Here is a 15551-nt window from a genome sequence, read left to right on the forward strand (position 1 = left end):
AAAATCATTTCTACTACATGTTATTTGCATGTCAAAACGGAGACCATACCAAGAAATTCACCTCAGTCAGCTCAACGCTTCAGATGTTTCTATTCTTCAGTTGTTTTCTTTATTAGAAAATAACAACAACACCCTCCTACTTCACCAAAAGTTGATTCTGTTCATCTGGACGTAGCAGTTTGTGGGAGAAACGTTTCGTCACTCATCCAACTGACTTCTTCAGTCTCAGCTGACTGCAGGTTTCCCCAGTCTTATAAACAGTACATACTCCTACCTCAGATATTACCAGCTGCATCTCTGTGGGGCTCACATAACCACTTTATGGTTAGGAGACACTTTTGAATTCCAGTCTGTTTGCTCTCATCAGCAAAACAAATCGAAATCAGAGACCAAGTAGACTGACCTCCCCCCACTTCATGCATGTCTTTGGGACTGTGAGAGGAGAAGCCACGGAGACACGGGGAAAACACAGGGATGGTTTGGCAACAGCGCAAACCACCGCGCCATCATGCTGCCAGAAGGCCGTTTAAGACAATGAACAGGAAGTAATTTGAGTATAAGGATGCACAATGTCTGGCAGCACAGAAGGCCCTCAGGCACATGATGCCCTTTACCATCCATCCTGTGATGAAATCATTTACGAGGACGTCAAGCTATCGCCGATATGTCTCCCTAATGCCAAGGCTCCTCTCACAAAGTTGCCTCCTAAACGGCAGCAGGAGAACAAATCAGATTTAAGCGTGATTATCTCCACTAATCACAGCAGCATGATTTACTTTGATTAGTGGACATAACAAAAAAGCTCAAGCTGGTTGAATAATCTCTTTATTTGCTACAGTATAGTGTTTTTTGGCTCTTTTTATGTGTAAGAACAGATTATATGAACATGTGGGCTAATGGGAAACATTTGCTATCTTAACACTAAAAAGCAGAAAAAGGTAAATAATTGGAAGAAGGATCAACGCATGCCTTTCAAAGCTGAAGCCGCAAAATGAGTAAATAAACTAAACTTTAGAGTTTGACATTCAAACACTTGAAATCAGGTTGTGTCAGATAGATTGCATGTTTATGGCTCTGATAAGGTTAAAGAGTGACTGACCTCGAGTGTGAGCTTTAAGCACTCCGGTCATATACCAGCCTGGAAGCAGATTGTACGTGAGTGTAAATACAACGGCTCCGTCTGTACCTCTGACCCACGTACCCGGGCTTCAAACCATTTCCTCAACTATGCCCAGCATGCTGCATTTCACACAATCGTGTGTTATTGTTCACTGACAGCGAGTATTCATGCAGCACAGGCAACCCCAGCCTCCGGGCGCTGTTTATGCCAGACTTATGCAATGATTTACGCAGAACAAAGTACAGTGCATGCACGCACAGGAATCCTGTTCTTATGAAGAATTGGTATTCTGTTTTGCTTTCTTTGTGAGCCACAGAAGTACAGGATGACTACCTCCCAATTATCCCGCTCACTCTGTACGAGAGCCAAGTGCTGTGGCTCACCTGAGACAAGGGCTTGGCGAGTCCTTTATTGCAAAATGCTTACAGATATAAATCTAGAGCCATAAAAAGGAAGCCTTGGACGACTCTGTTAGATCCTCACGTGCACACAAGGACGTGATCGGAGCCTCCTCAGGATCGACCGTTACATTATCTGACTTTCTGATTTGTTGTTAGGTTTTATCTCAAAAGCAATTAAATCGGGAGGCAAACACGTACTCCTACATCTGACGGAACACCAGAAGCGCATAATAAATATCTCATTTACTGATTTACACCCCGCCTTTCTTCGTCATTCACATTCTCTGTTTACTTATGAATTGGGGTGTGTGCTGCCAGTCAAAAGCCTCCCTATAAGCTAACCATTCTGCTTCTCCCACTCACAATACTTCAAGTGTTGCACTCTCTAAAATCACTCCAAATTTTGCACTTCAAGCTTTCCTTTTCATTATAAACACAACAGAACATTTTGTTCTGCTGCAACATAACTGCACTCCCCAGTATTTCTGTAAACACGCCCGAGAGGCTCGAAGGGTCACCTTAGCTCCACTTCTCCTTTTTCACAGTTATGTGTGAGTGTAACATGACATCAGGCGGACTGTCGGCTCTCAGCTCAGACTTTTTATTCTGACAGCTGACAAACGAGGGCTTAATCTGAGCCACTTTATACTCATTTATGTTTCAGTTCTGGTGCTCACAAATGTTCCAGCAGGCTGGATGTGGCTCAGACGTCCTGAGCTGGGTTACAGCAAGTATTATGGGTGTTAGACTTGGCCAAAACTCACAACACACCTCATTTGGCTCATGTAAGGTGGATGTGGGGCTAAGTTTAGGCAGCCAGACTCATCCTGATACATCAGCGTCACTCAAGGCCAAACGTGGCTCACAGGAAACTGAAGATGTGGGCCACATTTGGGCCAATGACTAGTAAAGTAGATTTCCATTTTGCAAACTATTGAATCAAAGTCTGCCTGCTTATTAAACATGTTTACATTAGTTCTCCTCTCCAAAGCGAACCTTTGTGAGCGCGAGATTGTTTATGTGCGGTCTGTTAGGACAATCAGAAAGGATCATTTCTCTGTCCCTGAACAAGGCTTTGCTGTTATTGTTTACAATGAACAAGGGGATGTGAGATGTGTGCAAAGACATGCTCACATATTCTGCAAAGCAAGTGCACAATAATCTGATCAGAATGAAGCGTCCCTTTCAGAGAGTTTTCCATATGTGCAAACTATTTTTTCAAATGTTCTGACATCACTGAGAAAGCAACACTTTAAAAAACATATCCAGCAGGACCTGATGGATCCTAACACGAGCAGCAGTATAATGATAATAATGAATGAAATGAAGGCATACGAAGGTACTTTTTGACACAGTTCTGTAGCCTTGAGTCCTGACATTTAATAACAGCCCCACCAAGTTAAATATACACTTAAAAGCAACACCTGCCCTTCAAAGTCAAACTCAACTACAGTGTGAGATTATGCCAACAAACACAGGCCAGGAATAACTCACTAGGGCACAGCACGCTGGCATGTCTGTAATTCAACACGGCTAATGAGGCATGCTAATATGGAAAGTTCAACGACACAATGCAAGGCTTCAGCACTGTCGATGAATGTAGTGATTTTGAAACCCTCTGAATCACTAATGGCCCAACATATCTGGAATGTGAACATGTAGAGATCTGAAAGCTGTCAGATATATAACAAAAACATGACACACGCCCACACCTGCACCCACACAAAGATCTTTTACAAAGTCAGGATGAGCCCATACTACAAATCTCCAAGTCACATTTCACTTTAAACACTTACCAATCTGGTCCTCGGGTATGAGGGACTCAATAGGAGGGTCGAGCTCAGAGCTCTGGCGCAGGTAAGCCTTCATCTGTGTCATAAACTGCCTGAGAGTCTGCAGAAAATCCATCCCTGATGTGTGACAGCTTCGATTCTCCTGAACGAAGCCGATGTAGTCCTGAACCAGGGAACCAAAGTACGAGCTTTTGTCCCTGGACAGCTCAGCGATCCTTTTCACCGTCCGCCTCTCCGGGGTCATGAGGGAGCTGAGCATGCCGCTGACCTTACTGAAGCGCCCCTTCAAGGCCCTGGGAAGGATGAAGGAACTACCGCTTATATTCACGCCGACCTTTCGGCTCCGGGCTCTGAAGGATGGACGGAGGCGCATTTCTAAGTCTGTCTCCATTCCAACTCCGTAGTCCTCCTCCTCTTCTTCCCCATCGTCATCGTCCTCACTGCTGTCCTCCACCGGGTCTTGGTGATTTAGGTGTAATGATGGGGTAGGGGTCAGGCCCAGGGAGAATCCAGGAGACTGGGAGTATTCCAGTGAGTCGGAGGAAGAAGTAGACATGCTCATGTCGCTGAGTCGCTGGTGTCCCCTCTCATTAGGACCGGACGGACTCTCCAGATCCGCAGGGGTGGCAGATTGAGGCTGGCAGGATGGCAGTTTGGCACGAGACAGGGCCTTGGCGATGGTCTCATCATCCAGGGCAATGTGGCAGCGGTGAGACTCCAAATCCGGCTTCTTTGGCCTCGGAGGCGGTGGGTTTGAAGTCACGGGGATTGGTGAGCTGCCACTTTTGGATGATCCGCTGTGCTTGATGCCCATCGAAGGTCGAGTGGGTGCTGGGCGCTTATTTGAGGATTGGTGCTGCCTTGTAATTACAGCCTCTGGCATGCTCTTCGGTCTGGCAGTAGCTGCTGGAGGTCCAGGTGGAGGTGGGGCAGGACGCCGGCGTGGCATCGAGCGCGGCGGTGGGGGGCGAGGGGGCCGCGATTTGCTGTTGGGTTTGATTTTGTCCACGTGTGGATCACTGCTTTGGCTGCCAGTTAAAGGCTTTGATTCCTCTGCATTCTCCAGGGTGGACTCGACAGCCTTTGAGGGCGGCTCCTCCTCAGAGCTGCTACGGCGGTGCGGATGGGTTTGGAGAAAGAGCGGGTTAACAAAGCACAGAGGACCGCTGGAATGTCTTCTCTCTAGGTGAAAGTTAGGTGGAGGTGCATGGGATTGTAAGGTTGCCGGTGCGCTGTCACAGTGAGCCCTGGTGTGTCTCTGCTGTGACCCCTCGACCTCGCTGTTCCTGTTGGTCCGCTGGGGACTGAGGGTCCGGCTCAGAGGGCGACAGGGACGGGGGGAGGTGTGCCGCTGACTGCACAGGGCAGAGTCCCAGAAACCTGTAACACACAGACGTAAAGAAACCGTCAGAGGCAAACATTGACCAGCGTCTCCTGAGACAAGTCAAAACTCCCACAGAGAATAAATCCTCAGAGCAGCTGCTGTGTTCAAATTAAAGCAGCAGCAGAGTTTTCAGCAGGTTCTCACCACTAACTTTGTTGGCTCCCTTTAAGTTTTCAAAGTTTTGTCCGTCTTTCCTGCTCGTTTGTCGTCTAGAAGTGTTCCATACTCAGCCCGTGCCTCTCTGCTCTGACTCACTGGATGCCGACACACACCCAGAGAGAGGGAGCCACACATGCTAATCACACAGTGGGAGGGCACTAAAAACTCCACATAGCGCACAGTCCCTCCACCCCTTTCTTCCTGCTCTGCATTTCCTTGTAGCTCTGAGTCGATTCAGTATCAATCTTCTTTCTTCCTAATATCTAGTGTTAAATTTAAAGTCTGTGAATCTCATTTGAACAACTTTCTTCTTCTGTTTCTTTCTTACACTGACAGTGCATAAACATGAAAGGGGAGTGGAGGAAATGCTCTCTCACTCCACTGAATCATCCCATTGTTTTCAGCTGCTTGGCAAGACAGACCTCATTCTAACACAGCTGCTGCGAGAACAACTACAAAATAAAGCATCTGTGGAATCCCATCATAAACGCACGGCTACAGCATAAAGATTTAACCACCCTTTAAGAGAACAGACAACAAATAATCCACACTCCGCATACATCTACACAGTTGTTGCCACTTAAAAATGGAGACAAACTCGGGGGAAATGAAGAAGCAGCTCCAGCTGCTAGGTCAGTTTCATATGTCCTGTAATCCTTTGGTGTCTGGGGACTGAAAGCTGCCTGTGGGATTCTTGCTGGTCCATGTGAGCAACGAGCACCTGACACTGTGGTGTGTGTCTGCAGAGCAACCCAACAGCAAGCAACCCAACCTGAATAAACACCACACGTAAAACTGACTGACCGCAGAGTGGGCTGAGCGCAGTTCCCCTTTATCCAAGTAAAGACGTGCACTTTAAAGTGCCTCAAACACACTTTCACTTAGCTTAAATACTACAAACAAGACATTTGTTTATACTGAGTGAAGCTCACCACATTAAAACCACAGGTTGTTTTTTTTTATATATAAATAAATTTATTAATTCAATGCAGAAGTTACTGACAATAATAACCTCATCACTTCCTGCATGTGCTGCAAACTAAAACAATATCAGGAAAGCGAGGAATCTTCCACCAGAGATTCCTTAAGGTTTTTATTGTGAAATATCCATGCAGGAAGTCTTTAGAGTCTTTCGTCTGCCCATAGACTGTATATAAATGATGGATGAAGTGACAGTGATGTAACCCATGCTGCTGCCATGTTTTTTTAGAGTAGTAAATACCATGTTCAGGTGAGAGGGTGTTAAATTATCAGCTACATAAACGATCTACCTACAATGCACAATGCTAATGTGCGCTATGCAACAAACTAATACAACATGAATTTCTAACAGCTACTGATTTCACTAACCAAACTGTAGCACAAACACTTTGGATGGTCTTGCCTCACAGCATAATATTTGTCAGATTAAGTTATTACAAAGGGAAAAACTAACCATAAAGACCAAAACTGTTTTTGCAGCACGCTGTAAACATGGTGATTTCTGCTGTGAAGCCAGACATGCAAGATTTAACATGTGTATGGGGATTTACTTGCTTAAACAATGTTTGCGTGCCTTAATAAGTGGATACAGGTTAATTTAAGTTGCCACATTTGCATAATTTTCCAAACCCATAAGTCCCCACTTGGTCTGCAACAATTTTTAGGTAGGTTTTAAAAAGTGACCCTTGTGTCTGTCTGCGGTTTTAATGATGATGTCAGCAATGCTAACATGCATTTGTTAGAGTGGTATCTCACTTTGCAATGAGCAGCAATAATCTGTAGTATTTTGCATTCTAAATGGAAAGTTAATGTCTAAGCTGAGATGACCAAACTCACAGCACTGCTAACAAAAGTCATGCCGATAGGGAGGATAAGAGTTCAGCCTCATGAGAGATAAACTAACTGATTCACGGGAGGCGCAAGATAAGTTTTGTTTCTTTGTTTTTTCCCTTACATGTGCGTGGCCAGAGTCCACAACGGTCTGCTGTTTGTCTTTAAATAGAAGCAGTCCAATGACGAAGGGGAGTTTCCCTCAATGACAGGATAATCTTGCAAATCCGGCATTAAAGAAACTGGCTAATACTTAAAGGATGTTGCGCTTACCTGCTGCTCCTTGGCAGGTAGCTCCATGCCCTCCTGGGTTTTAATTGCACCTTAGAACACATATGCATCAACACTACAATGAGCGGGTGGAGGGAGGTTTGGAGTCTTCTCCCACCCCCATTCTCTGCGGCCTGCTGGAGCGGGAGGGCTAGTAGGAGGAGTTGGCCGTCCGACTGCGGTCTGGGGTGTGGGGCCTCCCTGCTGCTGCGGAGTCGGGGTGGTCTGCCTCTCCCCACCGCAGGGAAAAGGGTAACACCACCTGGGTCTGGGTGCAATTCCCCCCTCCAGGGGCAAGGGTACCTAGACCCGGTTTGTAGAGTACGCTTGGGGAGTGTGATTGTGTGTACAGCGTCTCTTTATGTCTGTCTCCACGTTGGTTGAGTGTGGAGTGAGTGCATATGAGAGCATGAGGGTGGGAATGGATGTTTGTATCTGTGTGTGCCTGTATGTCTGTGTCTATATGTCAGGTTGGGTATCAGACGCCACCTCTCTGGGGACACCTCAGGCCCTCCAAGGTTTGGAGGCCTATCTCCACCCACCACCACTTCCCCTCAGGTGTCGGTGTGTTGGTGGTTCTTTGTATCTGGGGGTGGGCGTCCGGGTACACACCGGCTCACTCCTTGGCGGCCGCTTGTCGGGGCCTGGGGCCTGGGGCTCGCTCGGGCCCCTTTGGAGGTGGGGTGCCCCCGGCCTCTCGGCCTGGGGCTCGGTCACTCAGGCACAGCTGGGGGCCGGCGGAGCTCACGGGCGCGTCACTGCAACTCCCCCTGACTTCTGCTCCGCGGCTGCTGGGCGAGCCCTCATCTGGGACTCTCCTCAGCTCTTACTGGAACAGTGGCGCGGCTGCCCCTCTGTTGGTCTTCCATGGTCTCTTGTGTTCTGGGGGCCTCTGGATGTCTGGAGTTTTGATCTCCTCCATACCCACTTCACAAAACTTTTTTTTTTCTCCATACAGGTGACCCAGGAGTTCTTTTTTTTTTCTCTCTCTTCCCCCCCTTCTCACCGTCTCTTCTCCCCTTTGGTTTTCTTTCTTTCTCTCCCCCTCTTTCTCTCATTCATTCCCCCTGTCCTATTTATTAAAAAAAAAAAAAAAAAAAAAAAAAAAAAAAAAAATGACAAAGGATGAACTGAAGCTCTGCCATCACGTAATGTCGCATACTGCTGTTTCTGATGTCATTTAAAAAAAAAAAAAAAAAAAAAAAAACTTAAAGGATGTTTCGGCCACTGTGCTTCATCACAAAGTAACTCTGCACGCTTCCACCCACATCCATTCATAGAAGACTGTGAAAAAACAATGATAGCGTTTCATCTTGGTAATGATGATATTATGTTAGCACACATGCTTGCAAGCCTTTTGTGTTTTTATACAGGTCTGAATGCAGTGCAATGGCATGTGTGTGCTCAGACAGCAGTTGGCCGTCTGTAGCTTTCCACTCGCCACTCCCTTCTCTCCCTCATCAGGGGTGAGTTATGTCGTAGGCTTCTGCTGACTCACCCGCAGTTTCACAGGAGCTGAGCTTAGAGTAACTCGGAGCGATGTGAGCAAATCTGCTATGAAACCCGACCAGGATAGTCAGTGTGAGGGAAAACAAACAGAGCACCTGCAGCACGAACACTGACCTTTTTATCTTTGCTTTGTTTGCCTGCCTGCACTTTACAGATCAGTAACCAGGTAATATTACAATTTCCAGTAGATACATCGAGCAAAAACTCAAACTGGAAAGCAAATTAAAAAGATTTGGAAACCAAATGAACAGTCTGAGTTCAACGCACTAAGATTGAAAAGCAGCCTTTACTTACTTACTCCTCTAGTTTACATTAAGTGAAAATAATAGCACTAAAGACACTATGTACCTATATTAAAGTACCTATGCAGTGATTTCTACTCTGTTTGAGCACTCGAGCAATAGTTTCTTCCTGTCAGGACAAAGCTGAAGGAAACTGATTAGCCAAGCAAGAAAGAAGAAATCATAACAATTAGAATTTAAAAAAACAACAACTATTTATCAGTTTGCCTAGCACTTTTAATATAAGGGATAGAAAATACTAAATTAGCATGAGCCTTAGGTCCTAAAGACACTATCAAACTGGGTGTGAAAAGTGAAGCCAATGCACAAAAGACAAGGTAATCCCATCTAATGGGTTGACTTGAAAAAAGTCCTTAAAAACACTTCATTGCTAAAGGTTTTCACTCATCTATCCAAACACAGCTGTATGAAAATCAAGCACCGACAGAAAGGGTCGCTCTCAGGAGCTCGGTGAAGTCCCGCATGGTGCTGTGATACTCTTTAAACACTTTCTCTAACGGTGTGTTCACACTGAACACGATAGAGGTGGCCAGAGCGTCAGGTTTACATGTAAAGTCAATGGAAAAGACTTTATGGGTTCAGTCACTCATTTGAGGTCATATTGAAAAAAACATTAGGTCCCATTTGTAAATTTTGATCATTTTAAGTTTCAGAAAAGAAGATTATGACAGCACCGAGCTGCTCCTTCAGTGTCCGGCTGCAGCACCTGCGGTGTGAGACGGACAGATTTCACAGGTCTTTCCTCCCTTCTGCTGTGAAACTCCACAACATGGTCTCTGCAGATGACCACACATGTGCAGACAGACACACATCCAATACACAACGATAACTTTCGCCCCATCTCCCTGATGTGCAATAGTACCAACTGCAATTTCCCAGTTTAGCAGTTTTTTTATTCTGTTTGGTATAGTATGTTATTCTGTCATATCTTATTCTATTCTATTGTTTTGTTTGTTTTTTCATTTTTCTTCATTTTTACTGTTCTTAACTTACTTTCTGCTGTGACCAAAACATTTCCCACATGTGGGACTAATAAAGGTTTATCTTATCTTATCATCCACATTATAGACTTAAAGGCTCATTTCGAGGCTTCATAATGGAACTTCAATAATCAGCAGCTGATGTCACGATAGCTACATCCTTCTTTTATGCCATTTATGGTGGAGGTGCAATAACCACATTATCAAGACATACCAGGTAGAATTTACCATGAATTAAGTGCAGACAACTTGGAGATATACTTGTGAGAAATCCAACATGTTCATTCAGGGTGTGAGTTTACAAAGCAGCAAGGCTACCTGCTCCAAGCTGAGCCACCTCCTCCAGCTCTTTCTGGGTCTTGGCTGAAGCTATGGCCTCTGGGAGTTTGAGTGTGAATGGCAGGATATCTCTAAAGAGACAAAAACAAATTAAAATGTGTTAAGAAAGCAGAAGAAGGGATAAACATAGGAGCTGAAGTAGCTGTCGAATTAAAGGTCAGTCGTGAAAGAAACGTGCATGTGTGACAGATTTATGTTTATCCATCGTCCTCGTTTGACATAAAATCCTGGAACAAAAGTGATGACGCCTCAAGTCTGGTTGGCAAAACACGACCCAAACACGGTCATACAGATAAGTGCCTTCATAACACACCCTTGGTTTTCCACTGCACTACATTAACGCCACTTTAATACAGCGCTACAGATACACACACACCCCGTGCTCAGACTTTATAAAGCGAACACGCAGCTGAAGACGATATCTAAAGACAATTTTGTGTCCATTTAATTCTCTGCTTTGTTGTGTCTGCCATTTCTTTCAGCTCAACTATTTCCTGTGTCTGTCTGCGTTGCCCCAGCTGGCACGATATAAAACAAGAAGCGAAAGCCGTGAGCGCTGAGAGCGGACTGCTTACTCGACATTATCCTCATCCATGCTTGAATCATCACAAAGCAACAGCAAAGAAAACCAAACAAAGAAGCTGCCTTAGGTGGGGTATTTACCTGCTGATACAGTAAAAGGCCACGAGCCGGAACAGGTCTGCAAAGCTGATCCCAGATCCATCGAGAGAAAAGGCTGTAGGCAGATGAAATTTACAAAGATCTCATCAGATTTCACACACAGGAAGTTAATGACATGCAGTGCAAGAGTTCACCGAGGGATTTCTCGCCTAATCAGCATTTTTTCAGGCTTGTTTATACTGATGAGATGGTACTTGTGTCAGAAGAATTAAATAAACGAGCCCAACAATTCAGCTCAAAGAAAAAAAAGGTTCTCAAAGGATAAATTAAAACGATGTGACTGCAACATTTTCAGACGACCTTCGTCAGTTACCCAGGGTTTCTCCTCTTCACTGACTCCAGGTACAAACTGCACATGCCCACTTCTCCGTCGCTTCTGGAAGAACAGGTCAATAATCCAGAAGCGCAACAAGTTTTACAAGTTCTCTTATCTCCTCTGGGTATTTTCCCTCTTTTGAACTGGCAGTTATAACACCAGGTCAGGGTGTCGAGTTCCCTCACTGTCCTCACGCCGCATAACAAATATGAGGATATAAACATGTCATCTTGTGTTCTGATTGCTGAAGGCAAAGAGACTCTTGCATGAATCTGTGGTGAGAAATAATAAAAGTGGACGTGCCAATAACTGACTGGTCTTGGCGTACTTAGAAAGCTGGTGCGTTCGGTTTTTGGTGCAACGTTTTCGTCATAGATGTACATAAAAAATAGATTACATCAGCCACTGCTTTGTGACGTCTCTTTGTGAAACCTTCATCATGAGTGCAGGGCAGATGGGACACATTTATGATGTTAGCAGGCTACATTTGTTCATAAAAGGATACAGATCAACAGTCTTTCCTGAGTTTCAAGTTTTATTGAATACAATATGATATTCATGCTGTAAATTAAGGTGACCGAGTTCAAAGGTACACCTGCTGTGAGCACACTTCTGTCTCACAGTGAGATCTGCATCATGTCTGGCTACACAACGTTAAGGTGGCCGTGGCCAAGAAGCTCGAGGCGTCAAGAATGAGACTATAAAACAGCAGGTGATGTCACGATGACTACCTCAGATCATGAGTTCTGATGAGTTTGATCATTTTCTTATTTATTATTTTTTATTTCTAGTATTTAGATCTCTAGTATCTGAAATTAGACCACGAAATAACTCAACATCTACATAAACTGACAAAATCTGGGACAGTGGATCGTTCCAGGTTTCAAGTTGAGATATCCTCAACAACTGTTGAATGGATGTCATAGACCTAAGAGTTCAAATCTCTCTTAGGTGATTTTCACCTCATTTGAGACTTCTTGGCTCTCTGATACACATTTAGGGAAGTGGCTTTGAGCTTTTAGTTTCCATACAGTCACATACAAAGACAGAAGTTACTCTTCTCATTATGTGCACAGGCAGAGTTTCACAAAGGAAACTTTTCTAAAGTTGTATTTATATATATACATAATTAAAAGCTTTTAAGTTCACTTCAAACACTGTGTACAGGGCTAGCTTGACGAGGCACGCCAACTATAGAGCAGCTAGAAGAAAAAGCAGGCCTAAGGCACAATCCCATCTGTGCTGTCATTTCAGCAGGGAAAATCCACAGCTGGTATGTCGTCACTTCTTGGCAGTGTTGCAGCTCAATGACTAATGCTTACCATACATGCAACTGATTTACTTTAATATCTCAGACGTTAATGTTACAATTAAAAATGACTGTTTAACAGTTCAATAAAGCTTCCACAAAGCATAAGGAAGAACCACAACAAGCAGGCACAACTGCAAAGAGCTTTAGATGAAAGAGGTCAGCGCAGGTATGCTGCACAAGCACAAAGGTGACGAAAATCATGGCTGCTGTGCGTGTTTGCTGAAGATAAGTACTATAATTGCTCTTACTTAAACAGAAGCCTGTGTATGTTATGTCTTTTCACATGGCAAACCCTCAGGACAAAAGTTAAATCTAGACGAAAGGTTCATTTCAGCTGTCATTTGTTTGTAAAACCCACATTTCCAGTATCACCAGTCAAGCCTTATAGGGCTGGCTCTTTCAGCAGTTGTAGTTTGGACACTGTCTACGAGCAAAAACAAGATGAGGTCATGATGAGTTTGGAGATTTAAGCTGAAGCACCGTCAGAGGAAATGTGTTAAAATAGTAAAAATACAATAGAAAATGTTGGATTTGTTTTTAATGTAACAACATTTCGGCTTCATTATCTTAACAGGATGCTCTGCTTATTTCCTAGTCTGCTCCCATCTCACTTCCTGAGCTGCGTTCACCAAAAATCACAGGAAGTTATAGTTTTTGGTTTATTCTGTGTATCCTGTGTGGGTTTACAGCTCCTGCCTGGAATCAGCTGCACAGCTCTTCTGCTTCTGACTGAACTGCCTTAAACTGGACACTGCAGGGAAGTTTTCTTTTAACTTCAAGCGTCTTATGTTCTCGTGCAACATTTAATGGCTTTGGCTCTTTGTTTATTCTTTGATTTATCCGGATGACCAAATTCTAACTATAGGTTTTAAAATCCTCGTACAAGCAAGTCTTGTAACTTGGGAAGTTGGCATGAATGCAGGAGGTTATTTTTAAGCCCCAAACTAAAGAGAGAGTCACAGCTTTCATTTCATTGGTCAGTGGGACATAAAACTGGCCTGACTTACCATCCGTGTTGGTCAAGTTACTTGAAAAAAGTATTCAGTAACTAATTACTGATTACTTCCCCCCAAAAAGTAATCCCGTTACTTTACTGATTACTTATTTTCAAAAGTAATTAATTACTTAGTTACTTGTTAAAAACACGATTTACAACCTGAAAAGGTGATAAAGTGATAGATCTTTCAGCCCAATTCTACTTTTTCTACATAATCCATCATACAAAATGTAATCAGATGGAAAAGTCTCTTTTTAAAACTTGTTTTATTGGACTGGAAGAAATTAGTTTAACATTTAAACCTATTTTCTGCACATTCCAGCACATAAATTTTTTTTTTTGTGTGTTTATCTTTCAAATAGATGCAAGTAAAACACAGCAGAAAATAAATAAAGTCAAAGACTCAGCGGTCCTGTTGCTCTATTTTCACCTGTAAAGCAGGACTGTGGTAGGCGGAGGTTTACCCTGGTGCAGGTGAGCTGCAGCGGTCAGTGGAAGAATCCGCGAGTGTCTCTGTGAGTTTCCCATTACGTCGTAGCTACTCGGTGCTTGTTTGGAAGTTTAGGGGTTTTTTTCGCTGTAAAAAGAAGTTTTCTTCCCACGCACAGCGGACACTAATGTTTTTGTCACTTTTTATGGAATCAAACTCAAAGTAAGGTCAGTACTTCCACGCTTTAAACGCTGCAAGCTCATACTCTCTCCCACAATCGATATATGATCCATTGTTGATCTGCACACAGCTGCTGTCACCAACGTCGCACTCGCTTACGTCACTGTCATGAGACACTTTCGCAAAAAAAAAAACCCCCAAGGTTTTAGTAACGCAGTAACGCAGCGTTCCTACGGGAAAGTAACGGTAATCTAATTACCTTTTTTGCAATAGTAATCCCTTACTTTACTCGTTACTTGAAAAAAGTAATCGGATTACAGTAACGTGTTACTGCCCATCTCTGCTCACCAGACAAGTCCAATTTAAAAAAAAAAAGTAATCAAAACAAAGAAACAAAACCTGCTTTCACCCAAAATAAGGTTTAAAACAGTCGTCCAGCTTTATGCAACGATATGATTGGCTCCTGAGTCTTCCAAGTGTCTAGCTTTGTTGAAAGCCTCTTTGGGGCAGGGACGGGACAACTGCCAATTTTGTCAAGAATTCTCAAAAATATTTACTCCTGATTGTTTGAGCCGTCTCTCCCTGCTGGGCGCCACTTTAGTGAGCAGTGGGCGAGCGGCCTGGTTCGAGCCCGACCCGCGGGCCATTTCTGTGCATCTTGCTCCTCACTTTCCCATCCGTCTTCACTGCTTCACTAAAGGCAAAAACGATGGTGTAATAATGTCGTTCCGGCAATTTTCTTGATCAGTTACATTTAAAAAGAAAACAAAACTACAATAGTACACAATGTAACATACACATGTGGCAAACCGCCTCAGTCATAATCTGATTCTTGTTTCGGTGTTGGTTTATTTCTGGGCATCATTTGCAGAGGTGGACAGGAAATGGTGTATTTAAGTCTTTGACCCAGAGGACAGCGTGACTGCAGAGGCGGCTGTGGTCGAACGAGATGTATTCTAAGGACCAAAGGAAACTGAAAGCCTCGTTTTAGCCGTCTGACTCATCTCTGCCATCACAGCTTTTTGAAAAGTGCTTTAAGAGAATGCAAATAATGACTCTGATGTCTAGCGAAAAGTACTTTTTAGTTAAAGGTAGTCAAACATGTCACTTACTGTACTGACTCTCTCTGACAGGGAAGTGGCTGATGGGAGTTCCCGATTCCTGATCCTCCTGCAGACGCACGGAGAGGACCTTTCTTTGCAGAGCGACAGACTTCCTCACCAAAAACACCTGCACCGCGAAATTAAATGTTTGGAAAGACATTCAAAGGAGACATATTAACATCTGCATCCCAGGACGCGACCTCCTCACCCCTGGCGGCTGTTTGAGCAGTATGCGATTGGCCTCCTCTTCGCTGACCCCCAGCAGCAGCCACGCCGGGTGGGTTTGAGTCAGCCGGTCCCACACGCTCATCCTCCTCCGCAAGGAGTCGTACCCAGAATCCCTTTCACCCACCAGCCCACCGCAGTGGTGAGCCTGCAGGTACACACCGCTCTCCAGCCTGCCACAGAGAGAAAGACTTAAACACTTTTGCCACCTGCTGGTTGTTTGTATGTTTTTTTATAT

General features: G+C 44.2%; 1 protein-coding gene across 3 annotated transcripts in view; it reads right to left on the reverse strand.

Annotated features, from left to right (window-relative positions):
• Positions 1–15551, reverse strand: part of LOC101480523 (ras and Rab interactor 2) — a 39734-nt gene that overhangs the window by 5847 nt on the left and 18336 nt on the right. For all 3 annotated transcript variants that reach the window (XM_004538708.3, XM_024802796.2, XM_024802797.2), the window contains 5 exons: positions 15297–15486; positions 15098–15215; positions 10733–10805; positions 10049–10140; positions 3318–4694 (listed from right to left, as the gene is read on the reverse strand). In XM_004538708.3, the coding sequence (XP_004538765.1) occupies positions 3318–4694; positions 10049–10140; positions 10733–10805; positions 15098–15215; positions 15297–15486 (1850 nt within the window). The remainder of the gene's footprint in view (positions 1–3317; positions 4695–10048; positions 10141–10732; positions 10806–15097; positions 15216–15296; positions 15487–15551) is intronic.

The sequence above is a fragment of the Maylandia zebra genome, linkage group LG6 (assembly GCF_041146795.1).
Source record: "Maylandia zebra isolate NMK-2024a linkage group LG6, Mzebra_GT3a, whole genome shotgun sequence".
NCBI classification, from domain to species: domain Eukaryota; kingdom Metazoa; phylum Chordata; class Actinopteri; order Cichliformes; family Cichlidae; genus Maylandia; species Maylandia zebra.